The sequence below is a fragment of the Prionailurus bengalensis genome, chromosome A3 (genome assembly GCF_016509475.1).
Source record: "Prionailurus bengalensis isolate Pbe53 chromosome A3, Fcat_Pben_1.1_paternal_pri, whole genome shotgun sequence".
NCBI classification, from domain to species: Eukaryota; Metazoa; Chordata; class Mammalia; order Carnivora; family Felidae; genus Prionailurus; species Prionailurus bengalensis.
In genome coordinates this window covers 121,626,302-121,643,585 of record NC_057354.1, presented here as the reverse complement: position 1 = coordinate 121,643,585, position 17,284 = coordinate 121,626,302, and the positions used below count along the sequence as shown (strand labels likewise).

The window sequence follows — 17,284 nt, the reverse complement described above, 5'->3', positions numbered from 1 at the left end:
TGTCTTTAAAAATTTATATTAGGAACATCATTTTAGGAACAATAGCTGTTAGGGACAAATGCTCAAGGAAGGAGAAGGTACCGTAGGTTAAAGAATTGAGGCATATTTTGCAGGATAAGGAAATAATCACTACTTTGTATTGAAAGTACTGAAACTAGTATACTGTTCTATGTCAGTTATACCTCAAAAAGAATTGAGGCATTGGAAATGGAATGGCTTGCTTTAGACCGGATGGTGCATACTTTAGGATTGTATTTAGCCATGACAGAAAATCTAAACTCATAGTAGCTTGCAAAATAAAATGTTACTCATTTCCATGCAAAATTTGGATAGAAGCAATTCAGGGCTGGTAGAACCATTTCATGAAAGGTCAGACTCGTGTTGTTTGTCTCCGCATACCATCACTGACCTCCATGTCTCAAGATGACTGTCCTAGCACCAGTCACCACATTTGCATTTCATCCTGTGGGAAGAAGCACACACCTTTCCCTTTAAAAACAAAAGCAAAGCAAACAAACAATAGCTTTATTGGGATGTAATCTACCTTACCATTAACCCAATTAAATTGTACAATTCGGTGGCTTTTAGTATAGCCACAGGATCACCACAATCTGATTTTAGAGTGTTTTCATTCTGTCTAGTGTTTTCATTCTAGAAGAAACCCTGTACTCCCTACCCTCAGTTCTACACTCTGTTGATGTACCTGTTCTGGACATTTTGTACACATGGAATCATACAGTATATGGTTTTCGTATCTTTTCACTTAATGTTTCCAAGGTTCATCCATGTCCTTTTTATTGTGGAGTAATAAATAGTCCACTGTATGGATGCACCTACCACATTTTATTTATCCATCAGTTAAGGGACATTTGGGTTTTCACTTTTTGGTTTTTTTAAATCTTGATATGAATATTTGTGTTCAAATTTTTGTGTGAGCATGTTTTTTTCTAGGGTATATACTCGGGAAGAATTGCTGGGGCATATGCTACTTCCATGGTTAACTTTTTGAAGAATTGCCAACATTTTCTATAGCACCTGCACCAGTTTACATGCCCACAAGCAATGTGTGATTTCTCTACGTCCTCCCCAGTGCTTGTTATTGTTGGTCTTTTTATTCCTAGCCATCCAGTGCTGTGGGGTCTTGCAGTTTGGGTTTTCCCTAATGACATAAGCATCTTTTCGCGTGCTTATTTTTTGTCTATTGAAAAGTACCTCTTGAAACCTTTTGCCCATTTTTAAGTGTTTTATTGTTAAGTTGTAAGTGTTCTTTATATATTCCAGTTCCAGCCCTTATGATTTGGGGATATTTCTCCCATTCAGTGGGTTGTCTTTTCACTCGTTGGATTGTTTGCAGCACAGTTGCTCATCTAGATATGGTCCAGCTTGTGGTGTCCTAAGAAACAGCTGTCCAACCCAAGGTTGTGTAGATTTGCTCCTGTTTTCTTCGAGGTGGTGTATACTTTTAGCCTTTACGCTTACGTCCGTGGTGCATTTTTACTGACTTCACACACTGAAGTCAGTGTGTGATGTGACCCCTTCTCTCGTAAGGACTTTTCTGGAACGCTGCTCTCCAGCCATCCACCGGCCAGAACTTAGCTACATGACTATACTATCCCATCTGTGTGAGGCTGGACAGCGTGTGTTTCAGGCATCTTGTATTCAACTTGACCGGTTGGAAGCCTCTCGGCCACAATCTTAGTCTAAACAAGTCCATTCTATAGCTTCGTTTTCCAAATAAATTGATCTGGCGACTTTCACCGCCAGGATTTAGCAGGGGTGTAGCGCGAACCGCCGCTGGCTGTCCGTCTCTCCCTCTCTCTCTCTCTCTCCACGGGACCTTCCCCGAGGAAATTGGTCCCGAGGGATTTCCCGGCCGCCCCTCCACCCCACCCCCGCTCCCGCTGCGAATTTGGGCTCAAGGCACTTCGCCTTTGTGGAAACGAAACAGCACTTCGCGGCTTCCCGCCGCCCGCCCCTCGCCGCGCCGCGCCCACTCGGCCCCGGGGCCGCCCTCCCCGCGGGGCCCGGGGCGCGGGCCGGCCGATAACGCCGCAGGGCAGCGGCCGCGGGCGGAGCTGCCGCGCGCCATGGCCTCGTCTCCCGGAGCGCCCCGGGCCCCGGCCGTCCAGGCGCCGCCGCCGCCGCCGGAAGCGCGCACCTCGGAGCGCGGCTCGGTGAGCGCGGGGCGAGGGCGAGTGGGGAGCTGGGGCTGCGCGAGGGAGGCGGAGGGAAGGGGCGCGGGGCCCCGGCCCGGGGCTCCAGATTTCCCACCCCCACCCCCACCCCCTTGGTGGACTCGGACCGCTGAGAGCCGAGAGGCCAGATGCTCGCGAGTCCTGGACAAGTGAAGTAACCCGCTGGGTGCGTCTTAGCCAGGCTGGCGGGACCAGGGCGGGTCTCTGGGCTCCCGATTCCCAATCTAGGGCTCTTGTCCACCACACCCCGGGTCTTCCCAGGGCGCCCCTGTACCCCGGGCAGGTGGGACTTTCAGGTGTGTGTGCGGGGCTGCCCCTCACCCCAGGCTCCTGGCACAGGGTGCAGGCTCAGCCAGCCTCTCAAAACCTGGCACCAGGCTCTCTTGGGCCCTCGCCCCCCAGAGATGACTTCCTGGCAGCCGGCTTCGCAGTGAGGGTAGAGGGCAGGTGGGAAGGCAGGGGTGTCCTCAACTTTCCTCATCTCCTGGGTGGCCGGGGCAGGGCGCCTGCCCGGCCGTGTTGGAGAGGGGTTAGGACCTCTGAGCTCGCCGTCGGACGCACAGGTCCGTTGCTCGCTCCGCGCGCAGTGGTCCGTCGTGGCGCCGCTTCACCTGGTTTCCCTTTGTTGCCTCAGTTCTTCCTCTCAGACGCCTCAGAGCAAAGGATTTGTGGCCCCTAAGAAAGAAAGTGAGATAAGGAGGCCCCCTGGGGACCCTCATTTCCCAGGGAAGTTCGGGGTGAGATTAATGGCAAGAGGGAAAACTGAAGTGCCAGGCTTACATTCTCCTAACAACCCTCCGAGGTGTATTTTTTACCCCGTTTCACACATGAGGAAGTGAAGCCCAGCCACGTTTCAGTACCTTGCCCTAGAAGTGGCAGACAGAATTTGAATCCAAGTTAGTCTAGCACCAAAACCGGTGCTCCGTTAACTGTGAAAGGCTTGTGATTTAAGTGGGTGAAACTGTCATCCTCAAGGTTCCAAGAGAGTTTCAGCTGGAATTTCTCTTTCAAGTGACTTCTATGTGACAGAAGCTTGCTAGGAGTGTTTAGGGGGAAACAAGAGTCCCATGGGGTGAAGTGGGGCTATCAAGTTGGATTCTGCCTGTTAATAAAATTTTCTGGAAGTTGAAATAATGTTCACACCAACGTCAGAAAAGGACATCACATTTTGCCCTGTGTGTGGTTCTCTTCTGAGAACAGGAAGAGTGTGCAAAGGATATGATAAACCCTTATCTAGCAAGAACTTCCCTTCAGAAGGGCCCATTTGGGGTGTCCCGCAAGATACTAAAATGGGTAAAGTCATAGTCCCCTCCACTCCCCCTTATGTCCCCGAGCAAAGGATGAAAAGGAAGGATTCCCAGCATCTTTTGGAGAAACAGCCTTTTACATAGTGTCTTCATGGCATTTATTTCTTCAGCATATCTATACTGAGCATATGCCAAATGTTGCTCTAGGTACTGGGGACATGGTGGTGAATAAAAAATTATAGTGCCTGCTTTCAGAGAGTTTATATTCTTGTGGGGAGAGGCAGGAAACAAATGAGAACATATCAGATAGTATAATTGAGAGAGAGAGACATGGGTAGTCAGGGAAGGCTTCTCTGAGATGACATTCAGGCTTAGACTTGAATGGCAAGGGGTCAGCTCTGCAAAAACTCAGAGGAAAAGCCTTGTAGACAGAAGGAACAGGAAGTGCAAAGGCCCTGAGGCAGCAATGGGCATGGTCATTTTTGAAGAATAGCAAGGAAGCCACCATGGTTGAGGAGAGCTGTTGAAGTGAGGTGGGAATGGGGGGAGGGGCTGACTGGATTCCTGTAGGCCCCATGGGAAGGATGCGGAATTTTATTCAAACTGCAATGGCAAGCTGTTGGGGGGTTTTAAGCAGAGATGAGACACGATCAAATTTATGTTACACGGCTGGATAGGGAGTGGACAGCAGGGAACGAGAGCAGAAACAGGGAAGCCATTTAGGAGGCCACTGATTGATTTGGTGTGGGGATTGGGAAAGAGAAATCAAGGGCTCCTAGGTTTGTGGCTTGATCTGCTGAGTGGACATGGAGGCCGTTTAATGCAATGGGGACAATAGGGTTAGGAGTTGGGTTGGACAATGGGTGGAAATCAGGAGTTGTGTTTTGACCATGCTTAGCTGAAATGCCGGGTAGGCAACCATGTGGGGCTGAGTAGGCAGTCGAATATTCCAGTCTGGAGTTCACTGGATAGCTTAGGGCTTGTGAGATACGCACACATTTGGAGTCATAAACAATACTTTATCTCAGTGATGGGCTGGGAAACAGTCTCCCCAGGAAAATAAAGAAAACACCTCTGATACGTAGTATTTGCTGATATCTGTGGTATAAATTCGCCACGGCTGATTTCAGGCTGCCAGTGGTTCAGCGCTGGCAGAAATCCTGAACATTAAACTCCGCTCCTGGAGCAAATAACACTTGGCTTCATTTGCGCATCAAAACAACTCTTGAAGTTGGCAGGAATGTTCCATTTGACAGACGAGGCTTAGATTCAGTGATCTATTCAAGGTCACACAGGGAGTTGGTGGCAAAGTTGGGGGCCTCCTGACCCCCCCAGTTCCCTCTGGCTTGCTGACTCAAAATAAAACAGACTGTAGCAGTAAGCACCGAGAGGGAAGTGTAAGGAAGAACTTCCACTGTGGAATCTTTGAGAGGTCATGGTTTAGGACTCTTTTTCCTCCTCTTTGCCTCACTTCCTTTTAAGATGATTTAGGGCAAATCAGGACTGAGAAGTTACTGGAAAAGCCCTCCAGACATAGGGACCTCAGGATGCTTATGGAGGTCAGGAGGGTGTGGGGAACTCTGTGTGTGTGTGTGTGTGTGTGTGTGTGTGTGTGTGTGTGCGCGCGCGCGCGCGCGCGCACGCGCATGCGCGCGCGCAGATGGGGGGCTTAGCTCCTGCGTCTCTCCCCAGGACAGCAGAGCTGGTCACCTCTCATTCTGTACCAAGGTGTGCTATGGCATTGGGGGGATCCCCAACCAGGTGGCCTCCAGCGCCACTGCCTTTTACCTGCAACTCTTCCTGCTTGATGTGGCACAGGTGAGTGTGGACAGCAGCACAGGGCCCCCCATCTTCCTTGGTACCCACTTCTTCCACCCCTACCTGTACTTCACTTGGCAGATGGCACTTCTGTCCCCAACCTGACAGGAAGCCAAGTGCCTTTGAGGGCAACCTCCTCGAGGATGTTTACTGCAGGCTTTTTGTAGTGAAAAATCGGGAAACAATATGAATGCCCAACAGTACAGAAGTAGTTGTATAATAAGTTGTGCAATATCCACATAATGGACTATTCTGTAGCCATTCAAAAGAATGAGCTAGATCCATACCAGTTGACTTGGAGGGATTTCCGTAATGACCCTCCAGTGAGAGAAGTTACTTTGAGAGAACAGGATACAAATTGATCCCATTTTACCAAAACAAAGACACGCCCCATGTATGTAGGTACATGAGTATGTGTATGTGACTATATATGGTTAAAATACAAGCATGGAGAAAATAAATTACAGAAGGATATCTATAGGCTGTTAATGTTGGCTGTAGGAGGGAATGGTGGATGGAGGACAGAGGGGAAGCAGAAAAAAGATTTCTAATGTAGTACCTATGATTTTTTTTTTTTAATGACACTGATACGATCTCATTTAGGTAAAATTATAAATTCTGAATGCACATGAATAAATGCCTGAAAAGGTGATCACCAAAATGCTCTGGCAGTTGTCTCAGGATGGGGGGATTTCAGATGAGCTTTGCTCGTATTTTTCTGTACTGTTTGAATGTTTTTATAACGAGTGTGTCATTTATGTAATCAGAAAAACGAATAAAACATTTACATTGTGAAACAAAAAGCCTACTTCTGTCACCCTTCTTGCACTGAGCCACCTCAGATGAGGGCCCCCAAGCCTCCTCCAGAAGTGGCTGGGCATGAGTGATAACGGGAATGTGCCAGTGTGTGCCTGTCAGCTCCTCCCCCCGCCCCTCTCTTCACTAGTGCAGGCGTGCCCTTAGAGCCTTCTGGATTTGTGTCCCTGGAAAGAGACCAAATAGACCTTCACACCACAGTTCTGCCCCCTGCCAGGTCACCAGCACTTTCTCCTGGCAGGTGGGCAGGCCCAGACACCCCTCTCTGACGCTGCGGGGCCTTGGCTATCCACCCCCCCCCCCCACCTGTGCTTTTCAGATCCCTGCTGCCCAGGTGTCACTTGTCCTGTTTGGAGGAAAGGTGTCTGGGGCAGCTGCTGACCCTGTGGCTGGGTTCTTCATCAACAGAAGTAGGAGGACAGGGTCTGGACGACTCATGCCCTGGTGAGCGGCCCCACAGCCCCACAGATCCTGGCTCCCAGCCCCCGTGGAAAGCCAGTGGATGGCTAGAGGACAGGACAGTAATAGGTGCTGGTACCCAAGTAGGTCAGGCTGAGCCATGCAGGAGTTCAGAGATATTCCTAGGGGCTTTCCCTCACCAGGTGGCGCAGGGCTGGACAAAGCCTCCAAGGCTTCCAGGCTGGATCTAGGGGTCTACTTGTGGCCAGGGTGGGCTGGAGGCCTTGGAAGGCCTGGATACAGAGAATGGGCAAGTGGAGGCCCCAAGTGCCCAGAGTTCTGCAGTGAATGGCCCCACGCTGCAGGCTACCGCCACCTCCCCCCGACCACCCTGAGAGCCCCAGCCCAGGGCTCCTCTTGGGGACAGAGGATTTCTGCCCAGAGGGGTGTGGTGGTTCCAGGTTTGCCCTTAGAGTCGCCCTGTCCTGGTGCCCTACCTCGGCTGTGCTTCCTCAGGGTGCTGGGCTGTACACCCTTCATCACGACGGCCTACTTCCTCCTGTGGTTCCTGCCCCCCTTCACCAGCTTGCGGGGCCTCTGGTACACCACCTTCTACTCCCTGTTCCAGGCCCTGGCCACGGTAAGCAAGTGGCTCCCCTGCCCGGGGCCTGGACTCCAGGAACCCCAGAGAGGGCTATTGGCCACTGTGAAGTCTGTGTGGAGGGGAGAGGGTAGGTGTCCTGGAGGGCCCCACTGCCAGCACCTGCTCACGCCTCCGGCCCTAGGCCCCTTCCTCTGGGCTACAGGGGATCAGCCTGGGCGTGCCAGCGTGCTGCAGGGACCGGCTTGGGCCTGGGGGCTGTGGTCCCGGGCCCCCAGAGGCTGCGTCTGGGCCGCGGGGGCCAGCCTGAGCCCGGCCTGGGCGCCCAGTTCTTCCAGGTTCCCTACGCGGCGCTCACCATGCTCCTGACCCCCTGCCCGAAGGAGCGGGACTCGGCCACCGCGTACCGTGAGTGCGGGCGTGGGATCGGGCGGGAGGCCGCCGCCCCCGGGCCCGCCAGCGCCGGTCACCTGGCGCCGCTCTGCCTCAGGGATGACCATGGAGATGGCGGGGACGTTGATGGGGGCCGCCGTCCACGGCCTCATCGTGTCGGGCGCCCACGGGCCGCACAGGTGCGAGGACGCCGCGCTCCCCGGACCGGTCGCCGTCTCTCCCGACGCGGTGAGTGCCCACGCCACCCTGTCCTCGCTCGCTTCTCGCTCCCTCCCGCTCCTCCGGGGGGACTCGGTGTCCTGCCTCCCTCTAAAGCAGACCTCCTCTAAAGGAGGAAGCGGCTCCTGTGACCTGTCCCACTCAGCCCTGACTAGGTGGCCCCCACCCTCAGCCTCACCCCCGGTGCGCAAGGACAAGGGAGACCTGGGAGCAGTCCCCCTTCCTCTCCCTGCAAACCAGATCTCTCTTCAGCAACTAAGGGACATGCATCTATTTTATCCATCAAGTTCAGCGACTTTTCCCTTGAGCAAGTGATACCATTATCCAGCAGAACCCCAGGAGCCATCATTTAGTCCTCTCTCTTCAATCGTTACCCCCCCTCCAACCCATTACCAACTCCTCTCCGTGTTTGAGGCCGCAGATCTGGAATCAGGTCATGACCTTGCATCCCCAACTGCTCCAGCCTGGCCCACACACCAACATCTCCCCAGTCACCCCAGTATTGCAACAGCTTCCCACACGGGCACCCCAGCCTCCAGCCCTTCCCCCAGCACAGTCAGGTGGCCATTGTAAAGGAGTTCCAGCATGGGTGGCCCTCACCTTCAGGTCCTGGCACAGGTTGCTCCTCCCCGGGTTTACTTTTCTCTGCATCTTTCTTGTTTGCCAGCTCGTTTAATAAATACGTCAGATTTAGCAAAAAAAATTATACAGCTCTGGTCCTCAAAGTGCGGTCCCTGGACAGCAGCAGCAGCAGCAGCAGGCACCTGGAAACTTGTTAGAAAGGCAAATCTTGGGCCCCACCCTGATTTACAAATTTTGGGAGGAGGCCAGCAGTCCATATTTGAACAAGCTCTCCAGGGGATTCTGCCCCCCACCCGGGCTTGAGAATCGGGAGGAGAATAGTAGCACATCTTGGCCCAGAGCCCACTGAAGAGACATGACAATGAAGTCCCATGTTTCCATCCCCAGACCCATCTGCAGGGCCAGCTACGAAATTTGCCTTTTACAGTGCAAAATGAAAACAGGGGGCTCCAGAGACAGCAGGGAAGTCAGTCTGTCCTTCCCATGGCCCACTGCCCTAACCGAGGGATTGTTTGGGTCCAGGTGCATGAGGGGCCCCACCAAGTTGCCCTCAGGCTCATCATGACACTGCCAGCTGAGGGTCAGAGGTGGTGGCCTTGCCCCTCCCAGACTGACTCCACCCACATGCATGTTCACCCCCACTCAGGCCTCCACAGGCCCCCTCCCCAAAGGTACCAGGTCACTCTCTGGGTGCGGATGACAGGGGCCTTGGGTTGGCCTGGCCTAAAGTGCAAAGGAATGGGAAGCAGGAGGCTGAGACCCCACCCCCAGGAGGTGGAGCCTCATGTGAGCCAAAGCACAAAGCTTCAGGTACGTCATGTCACGCTGTACCGTCCCATCAGACTTCACTCACAAAACACGAATTCATAGACAAAATGATCAAGCATTTCAAGACGGTGACAGCAGAGCATTAACGCCTACCCCAGCACCGTCCTGAATGTGGAGTCCTGTGCAACTGTGCTGAGCCCACCCAAGCCTGCCTCCTTCTTTCTTCCCTTCCCCAGAGGCAACCTTTTCCTGTAGCAGGTGACTGTTACTCCTGTGCATGTCTACATATATTTTATTACTTGTATATCTTCCCCTGGGTGACAGGGAGCACCGTTTCTGTTGTTGACATTTGTCTGTGTCATTGTGAGTCACGCTATATTGTAACTGTTGGCTCATGAGTCTGTCTTCCACACTCGAAGCAGGAGTCACTTATTCACCACTGTAACCTCAGGGTCTAGCTTGCAGAAGTCCCAGCAATAAATCAGTGCCTTAAAAAATGAGAGAGAAGGAGAGAGGAAGGGCTCAGACCCTTGGTGGCATGGATGCCCTCCTATTCACGCAGGAGCCACAGGCGCAGCAGAAGGACCATTCTGGGCCCTGAGATCTCCATCTCCTGCGGTGGTGATTGGGAGGAGGGGCACCCAGCATCCTTGGGCTCGGGCTGAGGGTCCCTCTGCCCCCATCGGGGTGTCCCCTCTTCCGTAGGTGGGAGACATCACCTCCACCCCAGTTCTGTCCTGTCCCATAGACTCGTCTCTACTCCATTGCCTCCGCTGTGGTTGCTGTGACCTACCCTGTGTGCAGTAGTTTGCTCTGCCTAGGGGTGAAGGAGCGACCAGGTAAGGGAGTGCAGTCAGAGTGTGGGAAGCAGAAGCAGGGACAGGACTCCTCTGGGGCGTGGGTTTTGGTTTTGAACTCTGCCAAGCCCAAGTGTCACTTTCCTGTGTCGCAGGCTCCTCCGTCCCAGCCTCAGGCCCAGGCCCGAGCTTCCTGGCTGGGCTGGTGCTCACTGTCCGGCACCCACCTTACCTGAAGCTGGTCATCTCCTTCCTGTTCATCTCAGCAGCCATTCAGGTACCTCTGGCCTTGGCTCTAGCCATACTGCCCCTGTGTATGTTCGGCTTCGGTCTCCCGGCTCCACCAACCAGAGTTGGGCTTTAATAGGGAGAAATGGTGGCTGGCACGGGGCCTAGGGAGTTTGGTGCAAGGAGGAGAGGGACCTGGACAGAGCTTGTGGGGCTGGGAGGGTCAGGGCCCCGATGCTAGGAAGCTGACAGAATCTGCATGGTGAGGTCCACTAGCCAGGCAAGAGTGAGGAAGGACTAGGAATGGTTATTCATCCCTGTGTCAGGGCTAAGTGTCCTCTGTGGGGGAGGGGATTGCATGATGGCAGCAGCAACCCGTATTCGAGGTCCCAAAGAAGAGGCCAGACTTGAGACCTAGGCCTTGCCTTGACTTCTGAGTTCCTGCCGTTCCCTATGCAAGCCTACTTCCTGTTGGTCTCCTCAGGTGGAGCAGAGCTACCTGGTCCTGTTCTGTACACATGCCTCCCGGCTACATGACCATGTCCAGGGCGTGGTGCTAACCATCCTGGTGAGTGGTCCTGAGGTGGCAGAGGCAAGGTCAGTCAGGGGCCTAGGTTGGGAAACTATGTGGTCCTTGACAAGACATGGCATAGCCGGAATTCTGGTCAACATTCTGGACTCTGCTGCGATCTTAGTCACCTGCGCTCCAGCAGAGGGTGGGATTCGGTCTGGGGTCATAAAGTTCATAGCCACTGGTTCCAATCTGGGGGCAAAGTGGAGTTCGAGCATCCCACCTAAAAGCCAGGGCTTCTGGAACCTGGGTGGGTAAAGACATTGGCAGCACGGCCCAGACTGGGATGATTCTGTCTGTTCACAGGTCTCAGCTGTGCTGAGCACGCCGCTGTGGGAATGGGTTCTACAGCGATTTGGGAAGAAGACATCGGCCTTTGGGATCTGTGTGAGTGAGGCAGGAAGCAAGGGCCGAGGTGCCTTCAGGGAAGGTGGTGGGGTCAGGGAAGTGGCCTTGGAGCCTCGGCCTCCTGGGAGCTGGCAGGGCTGATCTGTATTTGTTTGTCTTCGATCCCTAGCAAAGGACCAGGTGCAGGGTCATTAATAAAGACGGGTGAATGTGGGACTGAAAGAGCAAGTCTGGGGCAGGTGGAGGGATCAGCTAGTGTATCTATCTCCCCAGGTGATGGTGCCTTTTGCAATCCTGTTGGCTGCTGTGCCCACAGCACCTGTGGCATATGTGGTGGCCTTTGTATCTGGCATGAGCATTTCTGTGTCCTTGCTGCTACCTTGGTAGGCTGGGTGAGGGGGAGGGGTGGGAGCATCATGTCCTTCCTCATGGGTATGTCCTCTTTCACATCCACCTGTTGTCCCAGGCCCCCTGTGCCCACCCTGTGCTGGGTAGGGCCCTCCCACCTGCAGGAGACGGAGGCCACCAGCTCAGTCGCTGGAGCTCTCCTGAAAGAGCACCAGACAGCAGGAACGGTGGGCAGCTGTGTTGGGGGAAGGGAGGAAACACAAGCACACATATTGCCTGGCTCCCTGTGGGCCACTCCTGGTCCTAGGCAGCAGGAACCCAAGGATGGATCCGATTTGGTCTCTGTCCCCGGAAAGCTCTCGGGTTGATGGCTACCAAGGGGACAAAAGGGGTAATTCTGCAGCCCCTTCCCCCAGGTCCATGCTTCCAGATGTGGTGGATGACTTCCAGCTGCAGCACCAGCATGGCCCAGGCCTGGAGACCATCTTCTACTCATCCTATGTCTTCTTCTCCAAGCTTTCTGGCGCAGGCGCCCTGGGCATCTCCACTCTCAGTCTGGAGTGAGTCCCAGGGCTGGACTGTACTAGAGGCACAAAAGACTAACTCCCACTGGAGTGGGAGGAAGAGGGCAGAGTTCTCCACCCTAATGGGCCAGGGGACACCCATGAGTCAGGGACCCAAGGTCTGCTCTTTAGAGAGTGTAGGGGAGCTACCTGCCTCAGGTTGCCCTGTGCACGACTGAGAGGGGTCTTTCTTGGGGGCTGTACCCCACATTCTTAGTTTTGTCTGAGCTCCTCCCTGGCCAGCCCATTCTCTCAACTCTCCCTTCCGCCATGATCAGGCTGATCTGGCCAGGAAGTGAATCCAAATTTCAGGGTAGTGTGGGGGTGGGGTATCTGGGACCTCTCCTGCAGGGAGCCGGGCTCCATGAGATCTGAGCTGGATGCGTGGGATGCTGTGTCTCCAGGTTTGCGGGGTATGAGGCAGGAGCCTGCAAGCAGGTGGAGCAGGTGGTGGTGACCCTCAAGGTCCTCATCGGCGCCGTGCCCACCTGCATGATCCTCACCGGTCTGTGCATCCTCATGGTCAGCCCCACTCCAAAGGTGCCCAGCCAGAACTCCTCCCGCCGGCTGAGCCTTCAGAGGTGGGCACCCCATGCACATGGGTACACACGGCAGGGAAGCACAAACATCCACTGGTGTGAGGTTGACCAGTCGGCAGGTGCCCCGAGACACGTACACGGTTGAGCACTCCTGCTTCTGCAGACTCTGCACTTAGCTTTGGTGATGCCATCTTCTCCTGGATTTTCTTCAGCTGCTTTGCTCATCCCTTCTCAGTCTCCCTCCCTCGATTACCTGTCGGAGGGTGGTGTGGAAGGGCTCCCTTCTCGGCCCCTGCCCCCCTCACCTCATCCACTTGCTTGATCTCAAGCACCTCTTGTGCCCAGTGACTCCTAAAGCTGCCCCTCCCCCCCGGACTTCCTTCAAGTTCTGGAACCACATGGCGGGCTCTGATTTGCACATCTCCTCCTGATGTCCCACCAGGGTGGAGTCAGTTTTGATGAGCCCCGAACTGCCGAACTCATCTTCTTCCCCCATTAGGCTCCTCCTCCTGTGATGGCACCATCCTCTAGCCTGGGAGCTGAAAGCTGGGTTGTCTTCTACTCTTTCCCCCACAGGTTGTGCTGAGTCACTCCCTGAGCCTTGTCCTTCCCACCTCCGAGCACTGATCCCTCCGCACAGGGATGAGATACCCACTGGCTGGCCTTCCCAGTGGACTGTGGGGGATCTGGATGGCTAGGGCTGTGTTTTATTCACTTCCGTGTACCAAGCCCAGCACAGGGGCCAAGGCCAAGTTGGTGCTGCAGCGTCAACACGTCTGGCCCAGTGGCTTTCACGAGCACGTGGCCGCATTTTGGGAGATGCTCACACACTCAGAACTTTGAGCACGTGTGCATACAGAGGACTGTACAGGATTGGCAGGAAGTGGCATTGTCATCCATCCCTCATTCTCAGCGTGGACGGCTCAGACTTGGGCTAACACTGAGATCACATGTCACACTCGGAGTGACATGCACATGGGGAATTGCTGGGGGGACTTGGTGAAACAAGGGCTGTAGCTTTTCCCAAGGGGCTGTGAAGGGGAGGAGTTGCTAGGACGGCAGGGACCTGCCACTTCCACCGGGTGTAGGGTCTATGGCAGGACAGAGTCCCCTTCCACCCTCATCTTTCTCTTTGGCCCCTTTTCCTTTAACAGGCGGACCAGCTACACCCTTGCTTGAAGTCTGAGCTTGCGTGGGCTGGAACAGCAGGAGCCAGCATCTTCTGGGCTCGACGTTCCTCTTTCTTCTCGGCCCCTTAGCACACTTACTTCGAAGGTTACATGCGACCCTTCTTTTCCCCTGGGATATGGAGTCTTCAGTGACATCTCCTGAAGGGACCAGCCTGGTCTCCAGTTCCCTCAGCCGTCATTTCTTGCCTGTTGACCACAGACCAGGTCAGATAGGCCTGTGCCCCTGACCACCCAGCTCCAGGTAACCTTGACCTGGAAAGCATCCCAATAGCAGCTATTCCTGGAAAAAGGAAGCCCACAACCTGCTCACCCAACAGGACAGACACACAGACCTCTTGTTCCTCCTAATACTCCAGTAGACATCGGAGAGAGAGGCTGACAGACATCGCACGAATGGGCAGAGTGGGGACAGATGGACATGCTGGGGATGTCACGAAAAGAGACACAGACAGATGCACTGAGGCCAACAGACCCCAGAGGGAGCACATGGGGACAGCGGTGGGGTGAGGAGACTGAGCAGGCCGCCAGAGGCGTTTCTCAAGCCTTTCTCTTTTGTTCAGATAACACTGTTTCTGGATATGGACACAGGCCGATATGGAGCCATCAAAGATCAATCATTTTTATGAACAAAAGTTCTTTTTGTGGAAATATTTTTTTGAAATGGTATCTTATAAAAAGCACAGAGACCACAGTTTTCTAAAGGCCATATCTTTGAGGAAGAAAGATCCACTGAGGTTTATTTTTTCAAAAAAAAAAAAAAAATTAAAAGGTTTATCTTCTATTGATTCTGTAAAATATGACTGTGGCCAGCCCTCTCATCCCACCTCCTGGGAAACCACTGCCCAAGGAGGGAAGGGGGAGGGTGCCTGACGTCACTGCCCCTGGCTGTGTGTCCTCAGCCGTATATCCCTGATTCTGCATTTCCTCAGGCCAGAGATGCCACGTGGGGCATGGGTTCCTCCTTTGCTTTGGAGGAGATAAAAAGTTGAGACTCTAGAGTAGTCAGGGTAGCAGCCCACAGTGGCTTGTGTGGGCTGGGGATGGGCGGGGGGGGGGGGGGGGGGGGCGGCGCTGCAGAGGTGTTGGGGAACCCATGGGGGTTCTGATGCCCCAGCAACTCTTTGAAAAGCCCAGACACCTAAAGAGGTGACCAGGAGGTGCAGACTTGCACCCTGCATTTCTCCCCAGCCCCCTGCTCTGTCCCCTCCATGGGGTCAGCTTTCCCAAGCCCACCGAGCAGGGGTAGGCCCCCTTCCACTTCCTCTTTAGAGCTTTGACTGCCTCTTAGGTTCCAGAGTCACCCCTAACACTGCCGGAGCTCAGACTCACATTCAGGACGGTCTGCCCCTCAAAGCATGAAACGCCTTGCTTCTTCCACAAACGTTGTAGCCCGAGAAGGAACCTGACCTCAGAGTGAGAGTACACAGTGCGACCTGGTCTATATGATGCCTGAACTCTCTGCCCTTGCTTGTGACACTGACATGGGTAGGTGATCATTGAGGTCACAGGGCATCAGGGAAAGAGCTGGGTTCAGCTTCTCTTCGTTGCCCATCTGCCTAAGGGGCTGCCAGGAAGCTCTGCTCACCCCTGGCTGCACGCGGAGACACACACACACACACACACACAACCAGTTTCTCAACAATGGAAAATCACTGGCTGTGGGAAACAGTACCTGCTAAGACAGAAGGCAAGGTAAAATTTCTCCCATGTTATCATGCCGTGCTTTGGAAAGATGGGCAATTCAGGTAGGATCAGAAGCTTGTGCCGAATTCTGTTACCTGTTTCCCAGGAGTGCAGCCTCAAGCAGAACTATACTGTCCAAATACAGCTGCAGGGGGCCACCTCTGGGGTCAGGGATTAGATGACCAGGGGCTGCCCAAAATGTATTATTCTCAGGTGAGGAAACAGGCTGGGATTAAGTAACTTGCCTAAGGTCAGTTGGTGGCAAAAATGGCCTTGAACCTAAGTGGGCCTGACTCTAAAGCTTGTGGAGACAGCCAGTGCTGGAAACATTTGTTGGAGGAACAGCTGATGCCCAGACTTTGATACCAGGAGGACCTCTCCCCCTCTGAAACCAAATGCCAGCATCCCCACCTCAGACTCTATGCTCCGATCCCACGGTATTATCTGTACTCATCGAGAATTATCATTCCTGACTCAACCCGTTATTCCTACTCTGGATCCTTTGACTCACATTTGCCCACAGGGCCTCCCCTCGTGTCCCTGTCCCTCTTCTGACACCCACCCTCAGAGCCAGTCCTCCTGTTTCAGAGAAAGAGGATGTCTGCTCACCACTAAGGCCCAGCCCTGGGCCTATTGCTGACAAAGAGTAGGCATCTCACTCACCCCTTCCCTCTCTGCTACCTTTTCCAAACCCACTTAAATCCAAGAGATCATGCCACTCACTTGCTCAAGACCCACAAGACCGGGGGCTGCTCAAATGTCACTTCTGGGACAGAGAGACCTTTCCTGAGCTCCTGCTCTCCCCTAGTGACCGTTCCTGCATTCCAGCACTCTCTAAGCTCTCCCTGCTTTGCCTGTGCTTAGTAGACCTACCTCCATGTACAATTGTGTATTTATCAATTGCTTACTTATTGCTGGCCGCCCCCACTAAAATGTTAAACGTCACAAGGCCAAACGTCATGAAGACGCTGGCTCTTCCTGCTGGATCCTCAGTGCCTGGAAGTAAATGTTCAATATGCATAAATGTCTACTGAATGAACAAGTGAATGTTTATATCAGCTTTATCCTGAAACAGACAAAAATCACCTTTCCTCGTTCCCTTAGCTTCTACCTGTCCAAACAATCTGCTTCGCTCTTCTCCCCCAGCCCCCCGCCACCATAGTGTTGTCCCCTTGTCCCCACCTGCCATTCCCCCCTCAACTCCTTAAACCTGGACTCTGCCTTCCTATGGAGACCATGCAGCTCAGCACTGTCAAAGGTCAACTCCAGCATCAGAGAAAAGGAAATGGGGGTTCGTATTGTTTACTTGTGTGACTCATCAACTTCTGTAACAAACCTGAGCCTGTTTCCTTTTTGAAAGGAATGTGTTCGCCATTACCTCTGGATGGCCATGAGGATTAAGTGTGAGATCATATCTGACCAGGGAAACCCTCAGTGACTGGTAGCCATTAAATGCTGGCCACTCATTTTCAAAACTCCATCCTCCCTTGGCTTACATGATGCACCTTCCCCCTTAGCTTCCACCATCTCTGGCCCTTCATTTTCTGTCTTTTCCTTTGCTTCTTCTTCCTTTGATGCTCTGTAGGTTTCTCAGGTTTCCCAGGGCCATGTGATCTCACTCACAAACACCTTTATTTTTATTTATTCTTTGAGAGAAAAGAGAGAGCACAAGCAGGGGAGGGTACAGTGGGCAGAGGAAGAGAGAGAATTTTAAGCAGGCTCTACGCCCAGTGCTGAGCCCTACATGGGGCTTGATCTTGTGACCATGAGATCATGACCTGAGCCGAAAGCAACAGTCGGAAGCTTAACCGACTGAGCCAGCCAGATGCCCCTCAATCACTATCACCGTTACACCTCTCTATTTTAACCCTGAGCTCTGCTGAACTTCAGAAGCCCATCTGAGTGTTCTTCAGGCAGTTAAAACATCCTCAAGCGGAACTCATCACCTCCCACGCTTGTTCCACCTCCTGCATTTTTGG

At 53.5% G+C, this 17,284-nt stretch overlaps 1 protein-coding gene across 1 annotated transcript; it reads left to right on the top strand.

Moving 5' to 3' along the window:
* The first annotated feature begins 2,087 nt into the window (after window positions 1-2,087).
* MFSD2B (major facilitator superfamily domain containing 2B) lies at window positions 2,088-14,407 on the top strand. Its single transcript, XM_043553343.1, has 15 exons — window positions 2,088-2,174; window positions 2,843-2,932; window positions 5,171-5,260; window positions 6,207-6,520; window positions 6,992-7,115; window positions 7,406-7,484; window positions 7,567-7,697; window positions 9,787-9,877; window positions 9,991-10,112; window positions 10,548-10,631; window positions 10,941-11,021; window positions 11,256-11,365; window positions 11,747-11,890; window positions 12,298-12,474; window positions 13,587-14,407. The coding sequence occupies exons 1-15, from the start codon at window positions 2,088-2,090 to the stop codon at window positions 13,609-13,611; spliced, it is 1,749 nt and encodes a 582-aa protein (XP_043409278.1). The 3' UTR covers window positions 13,612-14,407.
* The last annotated feature ends 2,877 nt before the right edge of the window (window positions 14,408-17,284 follow it).

Bases quoted from the DNA above. Each gene is read 5' to 3' on its own strand.
- MFSD2B (XM_043553343.1), top strand. From the start codon at position 2,088: ATGGCCTCGTCTCCCGGAGCGCCCCGGGCCCCGGCCGTCCAGGCGCCG. The intron at 2,933-5,170 runs GTGAGATTAATG...TTCTGTACCAAG, and splicing joins ATTTCCCAGGGAAGTTCGGG to GTGTGCTATGGCATTGGGGG. The intron at 7,116-7,405 runs GTAAGCAAGTGG...CTGGGCGCCCAG, and splicing joins TGTTCCAGGCCCTGGCCACG to TTCTTCCAGGTTCCCTACGC.